The 17,224-nt window shown below is 37.2% G+C and overlaps 1 protein-coding gene across 5 annotated transcripts in view; it reads right to left on the reverse strand.

The window, feature by feature from the left end:
- Positions 1–17,224, reverse strand: part of CADPS2 (calcium dependent secretion activator 2) — a 621,734-nt gene that overhangs the window by 173,245 nt on the left and 431,265 nt on the right. For all 5 annotated transcript variants that reach the window (XM_053669960.1, XM_053669959.1, XM_053669957.1 and 2 more), the window contains exons 12-13: positions 14,696–14,832; positions 12,391–12,578 (exon numbers count right to left, since the gene is read on the reverse strand). In XM_053669960.1, the coding sequence (XP_053525935.1) occupies positions 12,391–12,578; positions 14,696–14,832 (325 nt within the window). The remainder of the gene's footprint in view (positions 1–12,390; positions 12,579–14,695; positions 14,833–17,224) is intronic.

Raw genomic sequence — 17,224 nt, forward strand, 5'->3', positions numbered from 1 at the left:
AGATTTCCTTCACCCTCCTCCATCACCACCTCCCTCCCCAACTCATCAGGTAAATGTTTTTAGCCTAACAGTTTGGTGGTTTTGGGCAAAAGGCATTTTGCAAACCAGCAAAACAACAAAGTTTATGGTGCTTTGTGATTCTTTTAGGCTTCTTTCCACCTGCCCTCTCCTATAAGGAATGTATGACATCTTAGCTTCCTCTGAAGAGATGAGAAGGGGAGAGACACCTAGACAGTGGTATTTCTGAATTGTCAATTCTGCTTGTAGCACAGCAGGTAAAAGCCACTTTGCACTTTGTGTATTTCCCACCAATATCCATTTGTGAACAGAATAAAAAAGAGAGGAAGACACAGCATGAGAATAAGAAATGATGGAAGATGAGGGAGAAAACAATAATCTCTTCTTGTTTTTGTTCCCCAACCTATAACACCTCCTATTGTTTCAAACAAAATGATTTATTATTTGGATAGTCATATATTATATAATCAGCATCCTCTCACCTCCCATGAAATTTTACATATCCAGAGAAGAAATTAATTTGACCCCTTTACAGTCACTGAGATAGAAAAAACAACTTTCCTTTGAGAAAATATATTTTCTTTTTTAATTGTTGTTCAGTTATAACTTTGTCCTGTTGCTGTCCCCTGTCCTGCACCCTCCCAACTCCCATGGTCAACGGGGAGAAAGTATTTTTAGGACAAAACTTTAAATTCATTCTTCTCTTTTCTTCAAACACTCCTCCTTCCTACTCCTTTCCTTATTTGGATTTTCTACTGCATTCCATTTTCTTTGCAGGTTTTTAAAGTACAGGCATTTCTACAGAGAAAGCAATGACTGACTCTATGAATGTATATGATTTTCGAACAGTTTTTGTATTAAGGTAATGCTACATCAAGGACAGTCATTAAGATGTTTGATAACTGACCTGACCTGCGACCAAACTAACCAACAGTCCTGGAATCACTGCATCACACAACTCTATAATTCAAGAGAAATAAAATATCAAGAGGGTTTTATAATAAAAAGAAAGAGGATTAATGTTGGTGTAGAGTGTTTTCTGATATCAATATTATTCTCTGCCCCATACTTAACAGTAGTATTTTTTCAAATGACATGTTTTTTAAAAAAAATTAATGGACTATACACTCTCTGTAATGAAAATGGAGAAATTCAGAAAAACCAAGAGACAAAATTTAAAATTTTCTATTACTGTCCCAATAGAAATAACTGGTAGTACAATTTTGTAAATATAATTCTAGTCTTCCTATAAGTCTATGGATATTTCTGTATATTCTGATCCATAAGTTGATTCTTTTAATGACCTGTAAACACATTTCACATCATTTAAATATTCTAATACATACTTTTCATGGAGGTATATTATTACATTAGGAATGTATCACAATTTATTAATAGAATACTCCATTAGTAAAAAATCTAGACTTTTTTCCTCTTTGTTTTTCCTACCATAAATACTGCTGCAATAACAAATTGCATACTGTATATTTTTAGGCCATTTCTAACTGTTTCCTTGGGGTAAATTTCTGGAAGTATACTGCTCGGTTACCTGCTGCTAAGGGTTGAAGTGTGTGATGCCCTTCACATTCACATGTTGGAGTCCTGACTGCCAATGTGACTGCATTTGAAGACAGGGCTTTCAGGAGATAATTAAGGTCAAGTGAGGTCAAAAGTGTGGGAACCCAGTCTGATAGGACTGGTGGTCTTATAAAAGAAGGAAGAGTGAGATCTCATTCTGTAATGTGAGGACACAGAAAGAAGGCAATCACCTGCAAGCCAGGAAGACGGTCCTCCCCAGAACCTGACCACGCCGGTGCCCTCATATCAGGGTTCCAGTCTCTATGACCTTGAGAATATAGAGCCTTGTTGTCTAAACCACCCAGTCTATGATATTTTGCTATGGCAGCCCAAGATAAGACAAGTGGAATGGTGTTGTTGGGCATTTGATACATATTGCACTTATCACCTTACTCTGACCCATGGCACATGGAATTATTAATTTCCCTGTAACTTCACCAACTGTGTTACATTTATCATTTGTTACAATCATATTTGATATTATATATAAAAAGAGCATTTGATTGTTTTAATACACTAATTTCTATGGCATAAAATGATACAGTCTTGCTGGTTATACAGTGTCTTTCTGTGGGCCATAAAAATCATTGTATTTGATTAAGAATACTTAATTGTGAAGTCTACTTATGAAGTATCCCAACATGTCTCCTGCAAAGTTTGTAAACAGATGGCCAACGTCATTCATTTGCTTACTCAACAACTATTTGAGAACCTAGCCAGGTCCTGGGGATACAATATAACAACAACAGAAAAGATGCCTGCCCTGAGAAGAGTTTATGGTAAGGAAAGGTATAAAAAAGAAAAGTCAGACAGTAAGTGTACAATTACATTTAAGAAGGGGAAAAGTACACAGACATGATACAATTTAGATTTCAGGGAATGAGTCAATTTGGGGATGACATTTCAGCAAGATGTGACAGCTGAGCAGCAGTTATCAGGTGGAACCTGAAGCAGAGGGGTAAAGGAGGTTCTCCATGGAGATGTCTAGTTTTTTCAAAATGCAAATTTCATGATGTGACTTCTGCTGCTAATACAGTGAACTTACTTATTACTCTACAAATCTCTCTTCACTATAAAACACCTAGACACTGAATAAATTATAATAGGCACACTGTTGAATGTTGTGCAATTTTTATAAAAAAGTAAAAAAATTCTGCAAAGGGCAGGAAAACAAAAAACTGAATCAGGAGCTGAAACCAAAGTAGGAGTGAAAGTGAACACCAGGCTGCGCTGGAAGCAAACGTTGATACCAGGGATGCTTTACAGGTATGCTCAAGGGAACTGGCCACAGGGTCAAAGACCTAATGTGCATGGGCCACTGAACCCCAGATGCCTGTAAAGAATAGGATCCTTGCATAGGCTACACTATAGGTGAAAGGATGGTCTGGAAAGAATCAATAATCTTGCAACGTGGAGCCAACACATCTATAGACTGAGTGAAAAAGAGTCTTTCCAGAGAATACGCATCATAGGCCTGACCTCGTCGCACTGGGTACTACTTGTGCAGTCGAGGAATCTCCAAGATGAGAAAACAAAGTAACTCTAGTAGCACTCCTGTCACCAGGTGAAAGCAAGAGCAAATCTTCTTTAGCGGAGAACACTAAAATACAAGAACACAAAAAGGCTAAAAGTATGAATAAACATGTATCAGACAAATACTCACCAAAAGGATAACATTAATAACTATCTAAATAAACTTTAATGCAAAATGCATTATTAGCTACAGGGAGTCAGAAATTCTGGCAGTAGCAGAAGGGAGAAAGCAACATGGCAGGGCAGCTTCACACCCACCTTGGTCAGAACCCCACAGATCAAACAGGGAAACAATTAAGAAGAGTTTAGAAGATCTGAACCACACAACTTCTGCTTGCCCTACCAAGATACAGAATATGTTTATTTTTTCAGCTGACATGAAACATTTACAATACTTGACAAATACTTTGCCATAAAGTCTCAGCAAGTTATGAAGGATCATCAGTATTACACAGATTACATTCTATGAACAGAATGAAGTTAGGTTAAAGATCAGTTCCCAAGGGGAAAAAAACCCCAGAAAAGCTTCACTCTCTTAGAACTTTAAAAATATATTTATAAATAGCTGTACATATAAAAAGGGAATTATAAGAAAAAGAATTACTTAGAATGAATTTCATTAAAATACTATATACAAAATTTTTATATGCAGTAAAAGCAGTAGTTAGTGAGTACCAATAACCCTAAATGCTTATGTATTAAAAGAAGAAAAGCTAACAATAATGTCAACTAAAGGAAGTTAGTAAAAAGCAACCCAAGAAAGTAGAAGAAAGGAATACTCAAATTAAATATTTAATGAAATGGCTGACAGAGAAAGGGGTACACAGTGGAACTTTTAGGGTAATGAGACTGTTCAGAATGACACTAGTGTGGTGAATACATGACTCTGTGTTTGTCGAAACCCACAGAACAGTAAGAACTGGACGACACAGAGGAGGAGCTTTATGGAATACCTTACGGGAAACCAACAACACTGTATCAACTGGGATGTTGAGGGGTCTCAGGATGGACTGCATGTTGTCAAAAATGACACTAATTGCACTGTATGACATAACCTCACTAAAGGGATTGGGGGTAGGGGAAGAAGCTGTCCTACCCAACTATGGAAAACAGTGTTTGGAGAGGAAACTGTAAGGCTAATGACTGAAAAACCTGTCCCCAAACACTGAACTCTAAGTAAAGAGGTGGTGGCTGGGGGTAGCCAGGCTTCTCACTATGGAGGAGAGAAGTTACTGATGAGCAATGAAGGAAGGCTAACATGAGCTTTGTGGTACTGGGCTAAAGTTGGAGCCATCGGGATGAACTCATGGGTTAGTATACATGCATATATGGCCCAGCTCTGTCCAGTGAAAAGGCCTGCAAGCAACTACCCAGTGGCAATAAGCATATCCATCATCATGATCTTGGTTTGTAAATACCATTCTCTAATAAAAGGAATTAGGACTTCTTGGAGAAATGGCTGATTCTAGGGCTGATGCAGGGAAAATACAAAATATGATTGAACATGTTTTAGTACAAGAAAGAAGAAAAGTGCTAACCGCCCCCCCCCCCCAAAGCATGGGGCACTCACAGAGAGTTAGTCTGAAAGGGCTGTTAATGGCTCAAGCTAGAACAATTTGAGCAAAAAAGTAAATGAAGTAGTATTGGATTACAGGCCAGAGTATAAGGGAATTATATATAAATCCATACTGACATAAATGCTTGACCAAATAAAGAGGGGCAAAGAAATCTTCCTTATAGAAAAATTCCAAAGGATGTATGTAGTTAGTACTCCCACTAGCTACATATATTTAATTATACGTATCAAATATACATTTAGTACATATTTAATTCCTCTCTCCCCTCAAGTGGAAGTTGCACTTAGTAACTTGCTTCCTAATAGTGTGGAGAAAGCAAAATAGTACCTGTACAGTGTAGAAACCTGGCAAACACTCCCTTAACCGAGTGATCAAGGTTAATATGATCAGTGATGCCCTGTGAATAGCATTACAACTTGACAGAATGAAAGAAGGGTACTGCATCTCTTCAAAATTCCATAAACCCAGTCTAAGTCATGAAAATGTGAGAAAAATCCAAATTAAGAAATGTTTGAAAAAATACTCTACCAGTATTCCTCAAAACTGTCAAGGTCATGAAAAATAAGAAAAGGCCAAGAAACTGCCACCGATCAGAAGAAAACATGATAACAAAATGCAATGTGGCATCCTGAGTTGAATCCTGGAACACAAGAAAGGGACATTAATTTAAGATACGGACTGGTGAAATCTGAGTACGCACTGTGGTCAGCCCCCAGCCACGGGCCAGTGCTGGCCCCCTGGCACTGACGACTGTGCCGTCACAGGAGAAACACAGAACCCTCGGTAGTAGCTCTGCAGTTTTTCTGTAAGTCTAAAATTACTCTTAAAAAAGTTATTTAAAATTAATAAAATTAAAATCAAATAAATGAGAGTTCAACAAAGCCAAATTTGTTTCTTTGAAAAGAGTTTTTAAAAGTTCACAAATTTCTGGTAAGATGGACTGAAGAGGAAATGAGAAGGTAAATATAAATAATATCAGAATGAGAAAGGGGAGATATTTGCAAACAGAGCAAAAATATATAAAAAGAACCACTTAATACCAGTGCACCTGAAAACTTAAATGAAAAGCACTATTTCCTACAAATTTGCAACCTGACAGAACCTACTCCAGAAATAAATGGAAAGCCTGAATAGTTCTTTAACTACAAAATAAACTGATGGTGTAGTTAAATATATTTTTACAAGTAAGTCCCCACACCCAGATGTTGTTTTAAAATCTTTTCCCGAAGATATGTTTATTGATTTTATATATAGAGAGAAAGGGGTAAAGGTAAGGGAAGAGAGAGAGCAAGAGCGAGAGAGCGAGAGAGAGAGAGACATCCATGTGAGAGATACATCGATCAGTTGCCTCCCGTGTACACCTCAACTGGGGGATCGAACCCACAACCTTTTGGTGTACAGGATGACACTCCAACCAACTGAATTACCCAGCCTGGGCCACCCAGATGAATTTTTGGTCAACTTAAAAAAAACAAGTTATTTGAATAGTATGTAGAACAAGCAGGAAAGCTACCCAAGTCATTTCATACAGCTGCAGTAGCCTGGACACAAAGTGGATGAAAAGGGAAAATACTAGGCCAGATTTGAGCATCAGCATAGATCTGAAACTCCCTAACTGACAGGAAGCAGTAATGGTAAATGCTACAGATGTGTGTGTATTCACACACATACATATACATATATAAATAACAGCTTTTTGTTTCGATTCTAAATTACAGTATTACATATAGACTATGCTCTTAACATTTTTATTATGTTAGTAAACTCTGTGGAAATCCAACTCTTAAGACCCCAAATTCTTTTCCCCTTCTAACTCTAGATGCTAATAAGCCCTAAAGATCCCACGTTTAAGGGAAGTAGCTCTTCTGTTTTTTGTTAACCTGATCTGTATTCTAACACATAATGAAATATTCCCTTTGCTTTTTCTCTTCCTCAGTGATTTACCTTCAGTAGGTTCTTCTGTGCATTGTTTCACAAAAATGCAGGAGTTGTTTGCTGTGAATGACTGGTATGAAGGGAAAACAGAGGGAACTGATTTGGTGACCTTAGTAACCATTCGCCAAGTTGTAGTCTGGTGACTAGCTTACCTTGCACAATGGGGTTCTTGACTCCTGTTTTGGCTGCATCTTTGCCACTCCCCCATGAGGCCCACAATGTTTTCAGCAACAGGAGGGAACGGGAGAAGGGGAGCTCCCAATCCCAGAGCCTCACCATGGCTCCTCCTAATGACCATGGACAGGAGGTGAGGGGAGGCACCTACTCAGTGCTTTCCCAGTCCCATCCTCCTGCTGGAGACTGGTCCAGAGGATGCTGCAGTAATGATGACACTCTCCAAGTTCCCCTTTGCACTGCCAGTCTTCAACAGAACAATTCCCCAAAGCTAATTTAACTACCATACTGTCCATAAACTGTCACCAAAGTGTTTACATAATTTATGTGGCCTGTTTAGGAGCCCTATCAGGTAGACAGCTTTAATACTCACAACAAACAGATGATGAACAGGCTCCGACAGGACCAACTGAGCAAAATGAAACAGCTTATAAGCAGAAGAGCCAGGACAGGAAGACAGATGGTCTGGCTCCCAGCTCATGGCTATTTCCAGCATTTCTCCCCACACCACTCACTTTTGCTCTGGTTCTGTCTGTTTTGTTTTGAAAGGCATGATTACTTTGCTTGAGTACTGAACTTGAGGTTGTATGAGGGCAGATGTTACTGCTGGAAAAGCTTGAGGCAGATCTGGAGTTGTTCTATAGCTTCTGATAGATTCAAAAAAGAACCCTCCGTGCAGATATTAAAGATACTCATTGATAACCACCCTTCAACCTCTGCACATGTACCATGTAGAAAAAAATCTGTCACATTTGTCACTTGACAGGAGGATAAATTTGCTTTGATATTTGATGTGATTGCGTGACTGCCTCAAAAGTGAGTCTCCAGATTCAGAATTTCTATGGCATTTATACTTCATTTCTCTAAGCCATATACCCAAGTCTAGAATAAGGAGTGATAATGAAAAATCCTAATGATCTATTTGACATAATTATCTATGATTTTACACAAAAATGCATCATTGTCTCTAACATTAGAGGCAGGAAGATAAAGCATAATTTCAGAGGTGACAGGTAAGAGGAAAGGTTATCATCTGTGCGGATGGAGGTATTGTGATATGATTTGACTGGTGCCCACAATAGCTGCCTGCTACTCTGTGATATGATCTGGAATCCACAGAAATAGGGATGACTTTATATATCAGCTACAGTCATGTTGCACTGCTACACCCTGTACTTGAAAGCCAGCACATCTGAGCTGGCCTGTCAGCTGCATAGCAGCTCTGGGATGGCCCTCCTGAACCATTTACGAGTCAGAGAATACACTGCAAATCCTACATTACATTGAAACACAAAAGCCATTTTGTGTTGCTGCTTTAGTTTCTCCACCCTGAGCCTGACTTAGAAAACCAAGATGTATAACCACACATATCAACCTAGAACTTTGCCCTACAATGCATTGTCTCAGAAAGTCTCTTTTCTCTCTCCTGTCAGTCCTTAGCGGTGCTGTTGCCAGGTGAGTGGCTGTGTTATTCACGGACGTCTGTGGCTATCATCCCACAGAAGTGTGTCTGTTTCTGTCCTTGACTCATTTTTTCTTTCTCCCTTTCTTTTTTTCTCTCTTTCTCAGTCTTAGTACCAGCCAGACCTTTTCTGTTTAACTCTATTCTTTTATCCCTGAAACACTCAGAGTGCTATTCACAGAAGATGTGTCTGCACCGGAGGAACACACCTAGAGAGCTCAATGCCGTGTAAAAGGACGTGCTTCCGGAGAAATTTCACATCCAGACAGCACTGCTGTCCTTCACTTCAGTCAGTAACAAAAGGCAATCTTTCTTCCTTTTGAATGTTTGATAGAGGTAGTTCAGGCAATGAGCAAAATGACTCTCTGAATGTGCGTCTTGACAGATATAAAAATGATCGTAAAAAGAGACCATAGCAAACACTGACTGAAAAGTCAGACTTAACACTGACAGTATTTTTAATGAAAATCTATATAAATATCAGATCCTATACACATGGATAAGATAGGCTTATTTTCATAAGAACAGGTTGATAAAGCCTGGATATTCTATCAGCAAAGAAATTAACAGTATAATTACATACACCCTGAAACATTTCCATTTAGCATTAAGTGTTACAGCTCTAACCACCTATTTTTCATGCTTTTCCTCTCACAATTTACTTTCCAGTGGCTGCATGACAATAAGTTTATTAGAATAGTAACTAATACAGACATAGAATTTTATAATTGTTCAACACCTGAATATTAGTACTTCCTCTTTTACATACGGACACTGGTTAAATGATTTGCCCAACATGGGTTGGTTTGCAAATTCAGAGTTGAGATTCAAGTAGATATCTTCTGCCTCTTTTGTTTTTCCATTGTGACAACATGCCATTTCTGAATGACATCTGTTTGACTAAGAAATTACAGGAAATATCATATCTTTCAGCTCCTCTTGGATCATTTCTACCCTAAACTGAGGTTCAAATTTCCCCCAAATCTGCACTTCTTCCTTTCTTTTCCCATAAAGCTACAAGTGACTTAAATGTTGAATCAGAAACTGACTCAAATTTCTATTCTAAAACACCACCCGGAGATACTTGCATATGTACATATTTTACCCTGGAAAGTGGATTTAATGTGTACTATTAACATATGCATAACATATAAACATATCTTAAATTATACTTGAGAGTGTACCAGTATAAATAAAACAATACTTTTACAGAATAAAAGTAACTATGGAAACCTTTAGATTCAAATCATTCTGCCTCCCAGGTGGTGGCAGTAGCTCCCAGTTGCCTCAGTAATTTTCTATTAAAATGTGTCTCAAACACACATACATTTTGGGGGAGCATTAGCTGAATTTTCTATTTAATGTTTTCAATTTGATTTTGCCTTTGTGTGTTAATGACAAAAATAATCTGATCACACAAAATTTGTTGGGTCCGGCGGTTTCATGGCCTCCATCTTATCTTCTTGTTTTTCAGAGTGCTGCCTAAGTTTGGAGGTCTGCCCTTTGATACCCATCAGTCAGGATGAATTATAATGGAGCTGGGAGATAGGAGATGGTTTTAGTAAAACAGCCCCTCTCATGCTGTCTATCAAAGATTAGCCATCCTGACCAGGCCTGTCAGTCTCACCTTTCTCCAAATCTGCCCAGTGCAGATGGTTTCATTTAAGGTAATGGGAAAAACAACCACAATTTGCAACATCCCCCTAAGTTTGAAGTGAGGCTGAATTCCATAATGAGGTCAAAGCCTGAATAGATTTGAGGGAAGGATCACTATTATTTTATAATGGGATGAGAAATAGCAACAGTGGCAACTTCAAGAAATATTTATTGTGCACTCACAATATGAAGGCAGAGATAACAGGTAGATGAGACTAGTTTCTGCCTTCCACGTATGATCTAGTTGAATAGAAGTAGGTGTGCGTGTGTATAGATGTAAGTATAGATGATAAAGTTCATAAAGATACTAGACATAAAAGGTTCTTAGTGTGTGAATGAGTTAAAAGAAGTCTTGTTACAGGAGTGTTGCGATATCTGACTGTTACATAACTTGGAAACAGAAACATTACAGGGAGAATAAACAGGTTATCTGGGGTAAAAATCATGTGTAGAAGACTATGTGGACTTCAGACTGAGTAGACAAAATGAGATGATATTGAGAAACCCTAGTTTAGCAAGAAGTCTGTTTTGAATTTAATAATCAAATGAGAATCACTAAAGTTTTTTGGAAGGGAGTACAGTAAAAATTAATTGCAATTTAAAAGGCAGTTGCCAGACTACTGAAAAAAGCAGTAGAGACAAGGATAAAGATAGATAAGCAAGAAAAAATGAAGGCCAGAATTATGGTAGATGCACAGAAATGGCAGAAAAAAGTGAAGAGTACTATGAAGACAGAATAATGACATTGGCAACAAATTGAGTACAGGAGGTAAAAAAGAGAGATGAATGAACAGTGTATGGGTCATGAATGGAAGTGACAGTAGCACAAATAATGAAGTCATTCATTCATTCATCAAGTATTCACTGAAGACTTACTTTAAGCCAATAGTGTTACTTTTGCCACACACTATAGTAGGATCTGAGAGTGGTACAAGAACTGGTTTAGTGAGATGATGGGTTTAATCGAAAGTCCCAGAAGAACATTAAAGCCCCCAGTTGTTGACAGAGATCTGTATTTTAGCAGAATAATTGGGTTGGAATTATCTGTACCAAGGGAGGTCATAGTTGAAACTGTGGAAAGGGGCGCGCGAGATCAGTGAGGTAGACTTTCCATTGAAGTAGAGAAGTTCTCAGAAAGAAGAGAGCAAGTTTAAGAACAGATGTGAGGGGGGAAGAAACAAAACACTAGGCTGTACTTAGAATCGGGAGGAACAGAACCAATAGCAAAGAGATGGCCAAAAATAAGAAAGAGGGAGTTGAGACACTGCTGCCTCAGGGAAGAAAAGCAGTTCTCTAAGCTGCACAAGGTCTTGGATATTCTGTAGCATCAACTTTTCAATGAGAGTCAGAAGAGTGAAACTGGAGCATGGGCTACTGGACTAGGTTATGAGGCAATCCACTTCGAAAAGCCTCTGGTGAGTGAGGAGCTAGAAGCAGGATGTGGAAATGCTGAGAGGTATGGTTACAAAGAGATCAGTGGAAAGGTAGCTTGATGTGACAACAATATTTAAGAAGACTTTATGATTTCTGAGAGACTACTTTATGTCTTTCTTATAGGTAATGAAACAGACACAAATACATTAAGAAGCTTGCCTTATCTTACCCTGTTCATAAGTATTCATTTGAAGCCAGGTGGTCTGACTTCAGAATGTCTTGACTACTCTGTTATGGTGTGAGGCTAGGTGAGGCTTAGACAGGTTTGCGGGAAGAAAAGGGAGCATAATGAGGGATGAATACAGGTTGAAGCAAGGTGAAGAGGGGATGAGATAGGTGTGCCTCCTTTCTGGAAGGAGGCTGAAGATCTCTGGAACAGGAATAAGATGAGAGTGTCATGGAGAGCTCAGAGGTAAGCTCAGAGGTACACAGTTGGTGGGGCCTGCGTTAGGTGATTTCTCTCCGTTTTGGTAAAGCAAGAGATGAGGTCACTGGACCGCTAAAAGGCAATACTTGTTCCTAAAGTGTAGATTAGGGAAGCAGTTGGGAGAGGACACTACATAAACTCCATTATTCATGTTCTTTTACCAATGAAAGCTTATTCCACAGCGGAAAAGCCAGAGGCATTAGGAATACATAAATGTATTGACAAAATCTATCCAGATATACATATGCCTCTAGCACCAATATACATATTGGTGCTACAACAGAAGCACCAACAGCATTTCAGCTGTGCAGACCCCGGTGCTTGGTGGTCCATAAGAACTAAAAGGCAGTTTCTAATCTCAGATACTCTCTCTCTCTCTCTCTTATCCAAGTGGCTCTAATGGCAAAAAAGAACATAAAGTACAGCGCATGTAAATCAACAGCATATTGATGTACATTTTTCCTTTGTCATTTTCTTCCCTCTTCTAAGAAGTGTTTGCTATTTAAAATCTGTTACTAGGTGATAATATCAAAGCACATTTTTCTCTCTTCCCAAGTCAACCTTACACATTTTACTGTGTTTGCAAGTAAAAATACCTGTTGCCGTGCACATGAGAGGCGCAGAATGCAAAGCTGTAATGGAGCAGGGTTGGGTCAATGACAGCACCGTTTTCTGAATGTTCCATCAGTTCCGTAAGGTAGCAGAGATGCCTGTGACAGCCTCTCACCCCATAACGAGCACAGTACTCATCTAACACAAAGACTTGGCCAGGGCTAAACCAACCCTGCAAAAAAAAAAAAAAAAAAAAGATTTTTTCTTTCTGTAGTATGATCTGCTTTTCTGAAGACCCTGTTAGGCATTATGAAAAGAAGCTGAATTAAAGTGTCTTTTGACATTTTAAAGTTAGTAATACGTTCCATGATATTTAAAAAAACCTCCAGTGTTTTCAGTTTGGAACTGATTTGGAACGCTGGCAACCTAATACCATCCTCTCTTTATGGTGTGACAGGCACAGGCAACCTGTTCTCCACTGTCATTCAAAACCTAGTCAAATTTATTCACGGTACCTACATTTGCCAATCACAAAAGTGATATTCCAAATAATTGCAACCTCTGTTTGAATCAATAAAGAAGAGAATGGTAAAGTAGATGCTATAATTGAAATTGCTTAGTTACTGAAAGTGTTTTATAAAGTGAACTAAAAGACAATTTCGGTTTAAGTTTAGCAGTGGTAAACATGGACTACTTGAATATTTAAATATTTCAGATACTATTTTCATTATATGACAAATATAACAAAGTTAATGCTTTTTGAATAAAATGTTTTGATGAATCATATGGATTTATATAGATTAACAAGATAAAAAAGAATAAAAAGGTGGGAATAGAGAGTTTTAAAAGGGGGCAGGATAATCAGCAAGAGAAATGAAAGAATGGAGAGAAATGTAGAAATATGACCTGCAATAAAGAAAAGGAGGGGGAAGAAATGAAAGAACACTACAATATTTACTACAATGATGGTACAGGCATGAGACGAGACATACTGCATACATTAATATTTAGAGCCAGTATGCATGGTTGTTATTATAATATCCATGTTATATATATACAAGCTGAAGTTAAGAGAGGTTCAGTGAGTTGCTCAAGACCACGAGATGACTCAGTTGAGCCGTGACTTACACCCAAGGTCATCCTGCCTCCAACTTCTCTTTCTAATATGCTCACTGCCCTCTAGGTGCCACTGAAGACACACTGTAGTGTTCTCTTCAACCTCCATATGACACATGGAGTCACCCACTAGCAGCTTTTGACAACTGGGTAACTAACTCAATTGAATGGAATCCAAGAGCAAACGGCTCCCTACTGATGTTCACTCTATGTGTCCCTGGAAACATGTTTGACTTGTTATGATTTGTTTTACTCCCCATGTTATTGTAAGTTAGGGTTGGGTCAGGTTTAAACTATATAATTACATGTTGAATAATAGCTACTTAATAGTTTACAAATGAATTAATAATCCAGCAGTATGATCTTGATGATAAGTTATTTTACTGAAATACCTCTGATGAACTGGGAGTACATCCTTTTTGAAATCTTATTTTAAAGAGAATGTAACTTTATTGCATGGAGCTACCACCTTCAGCAAGAAGAGACCAAATAGTGATAGAAGTAGGCTTCTTCTGGCTGGGAAAATTCCAGAGGAATTGCTACCAACAATATAAATCCTTGGATAGACACATGTGATTCCTAGGTTGTAGTTAAATGCCCGTATTCTAAGGAGTCAAGCAAGCCTTCTAGAATTCAATTATACTTTGTATCCCAGATATTGGCTGGTTTCAACAAATAGCAGATAGCAGTTTAACTAGGCAATTTAACTAATTTTTCTTTCTTTTTTAAGAAATTCAAATTATCTTTTGAGAGTTAGATGAAACTGAAGCTTCCTGGCTATATGTAGCCCCTGTTCTATTATTTATCCCAATGATTCTGTCCCCTGAAACTTAGGTTGTCTTTCTAGGAACAAAAAAGAGAAATGAAAAATATACCAACATTTGGTGAACAGAACGTAAACCTTTAAATGTCTGTACAGGTGTCAGTAAATCCTATCACAGAGGATTTTTCGTTGAAGCCTCTATTTTCATTCAGCCTTCTCCAGGGGGACTGAGAAGCCACAGTTCAGAGGCTGTTTGAGCCTATTCTCTTGTCTATTGAGTGGCACAGCAGTGGTCTTCAAGTGTATAATTTTCAAATTGGGAAGCAATCGATTGGAATCCTTCATCCCTAACTCCAACTACAGTTATTAAACGAGTCAGGAATAAAATGCCATTTCATAACAAGCATTTCTCACTTTTAAACCTCTTTAATTCTAACCCATGGGGGACTAGACAGAAGACTTGTACTCACCAAACAAGAATAGGAATCATTCAGTCTGTGATCTAAAGTCTGCCTCTGGAGTATTCTAAAAAGGAAGGCGTGATCAAGCTTGCAAGGATTTGCAGAAATAAACTCATCCATACCATGTTTCTGAAAACGGTCTGCATCTGTAAATTCAGAAAAGCATGTATAGTGCATTATTTTTCTGGTCAGACAGTGGGCAAATGCAATTTATAAAAACCATGAAATGCATGCCTCATAAAAATGAAAGACTACCTTATATTAAATAAAATATGATTTTAAGAATTCAGTATATGAACATAAATTGCAATTTTTAGGGCAGTCTAAGTAAAAACAACAGGGAAAAATTTGTAAAATATTTGAAATGAGGAAGTTGTATTTTCTTTCAAAGGCACTTCTGATATTCTGACAGAAATAATCTTATTTTTCAATTTTAAGAAAAGTTGATAAATTTTCAGTACATATTGATGGAAGGAAATGACTGGAAAAGAGCCCAAGTCTGTTCATAAAAAAAAATTGCAATGATGGCTAGAGGCCTGCTTTCCAAATGGCAAACTAGGGCAGAAATGAACACACAAGCTTTAGCTGAACCACTTCCAGTCCTTTTTTTTTTTTTGTATGGAGCTTTTAATGGGACCAACCTTAATGTAGATATGGCAATGATTGCTCTCAGCTTCAAGTTTAAGAGACATGAAAAAGGGAGCATCATGTTTGTGCAAATATTCAGACAAAGCATAACGTCCCACATGGCACTTCAGTCAAAGGCCCAAAGTCACTGTTCTTTACAGATTGCATCTTTCAACGCCTGTAGACCCTGCGGGTTTATCAAAAGGCAAGCTTTTATGATTGCTTTCATTAATGGTATGTTTTGTCAGTTTTCAATGTGACTTATTTACTAAGGATACAGAGAAAGAGCCACGTGCCACCCCGAAAAAGTGCTGGGTGTTACTACATTAGCTCTGTTAAAAACGTTGCGTGTATCGGTCAAGCAATCAGTTGTTAAGATAAAAGTGGACTGTCCTCACAATGGTAGAGCTGAGGACCCATTGTTCCTTAAAATTCACAGATAGATTTAATTTCTGGTCATAACAAGAAGCAGAGTCCTAAATGTAAAATAAATGTGGTTTTTAAAACCTAGATGGTGCAATGCTAAAACTGCAAAGGAAAGGAGACAAAAGTTTATTGACTAAACCCAATTATAGAGTCAGGCTCATAATAAAACTAAATATTGATCTGTGGACATGATGCTAACATAATCAGTCACATTTAGATATTTAGCCCAGATCATATTGATCCATGTCAAGTTCAACTTTCAGCCATATTTGTGGATGGAAGGACCATATAATTCAAGCTGAAGGGCCTTCAGAATCACATTTAAAAAAAGATACACAAACTAATATATATCTTACAATATCAAAAGGTAAATGTAGCAAGCAACAAATGGCCATTCATTGATGATGGAAGGTATAAGGTTATAATCCATGGAGAAAGTAGCATATGTATTCCTTTACATTTAATACTAACCTGAATGGTTAAACACATCACATGTGCTAAATTAGTATTAATTAGATGAACACTAAGCTAAATTGCTTTTCCTGAACTCTGGAATAAGAGAATTCAACTCATCTTATATTTTATTCTTATGCCCTACAGACTTTTAATATAAAATTAAACATATGATAACATAAAATAACATCAATTGAATAGGAGGCAGAATATGGAAAAATGCAGGGCACATGTAAAATCAGAAGATTTCATTTTATTGTAAAGAATTTATCTTAGAATCTATATTTCTCACATTTATCTGAGTAAAAATATTTTAGTATCACTTTTATGAAATTAAATTCTAGTTTTATAAAACATCTGCTGATTTTTATTCATTATTTTTTTCACCAGAAAAGGTTATAACAAGAAGTTAAAAATAACACCCAGTAATGGGTTATCTGTTGAAAACATGATATGTAATATATTTCAGAGAAAAAAATCTACAATTCTGTTTTAACTATAAAGGTTTGTAGAAGTAAATTTCTATTTTAAAGAAGAGGTATACAGTCTTTAATTAAAATATACAAGTTCCTGGAAAAATGACTCTCTCATTCATTTCTATAATTCATCATATTTTAAATATATATTTATGAAGCATTTTCCTCATGAAACATAACTGTAAACCATAAATTTACTAATGTGACAAGCCTTTCTGAGTCACAAACATAAGTGAAAAATTACTTTTCGAACCATTAAGTTTAGTGATAAAAATAATATTCTTGATAGTAATTTCAGTCACAAATATAGATTCTATAGTGACAGTGAGAAACCAAACACACTAAAAATTTTATTAAAACAAAGACACAAAAAAACAAAAACCCTACAATTTCTCCAGATTATAATTCTATGAAAGTAAATTATACTCTTAGGGATTATTCCAACTTCAAAACAGAGACTGTAAAGACCAAGTTTCTCAACTTCTTCGTTCCTATGTCTGATAAGGATAATCCAAAATATTTTATGCAAAGATACTTCATCATGTACAATATACCA

This window comes from Artibeus jamaicensis, unplaced genomic scaffold, assembly GCF_021234435.1.
Source record: "Artibeus jamaicensis isolate MK-2021 breed Jamaican fruit bat unplaced genomic scaffold, CSHL_Jam_final contig_540, whole genome shotgun sequence".
Classification (NCBI taxonomy): domain Eukaryota; kingdom Metazoa; phylum Chordata; class Mammalia; order Chiroptera; family Phyllostomidae; genus Artibeus; species Artibeus jamaicensis.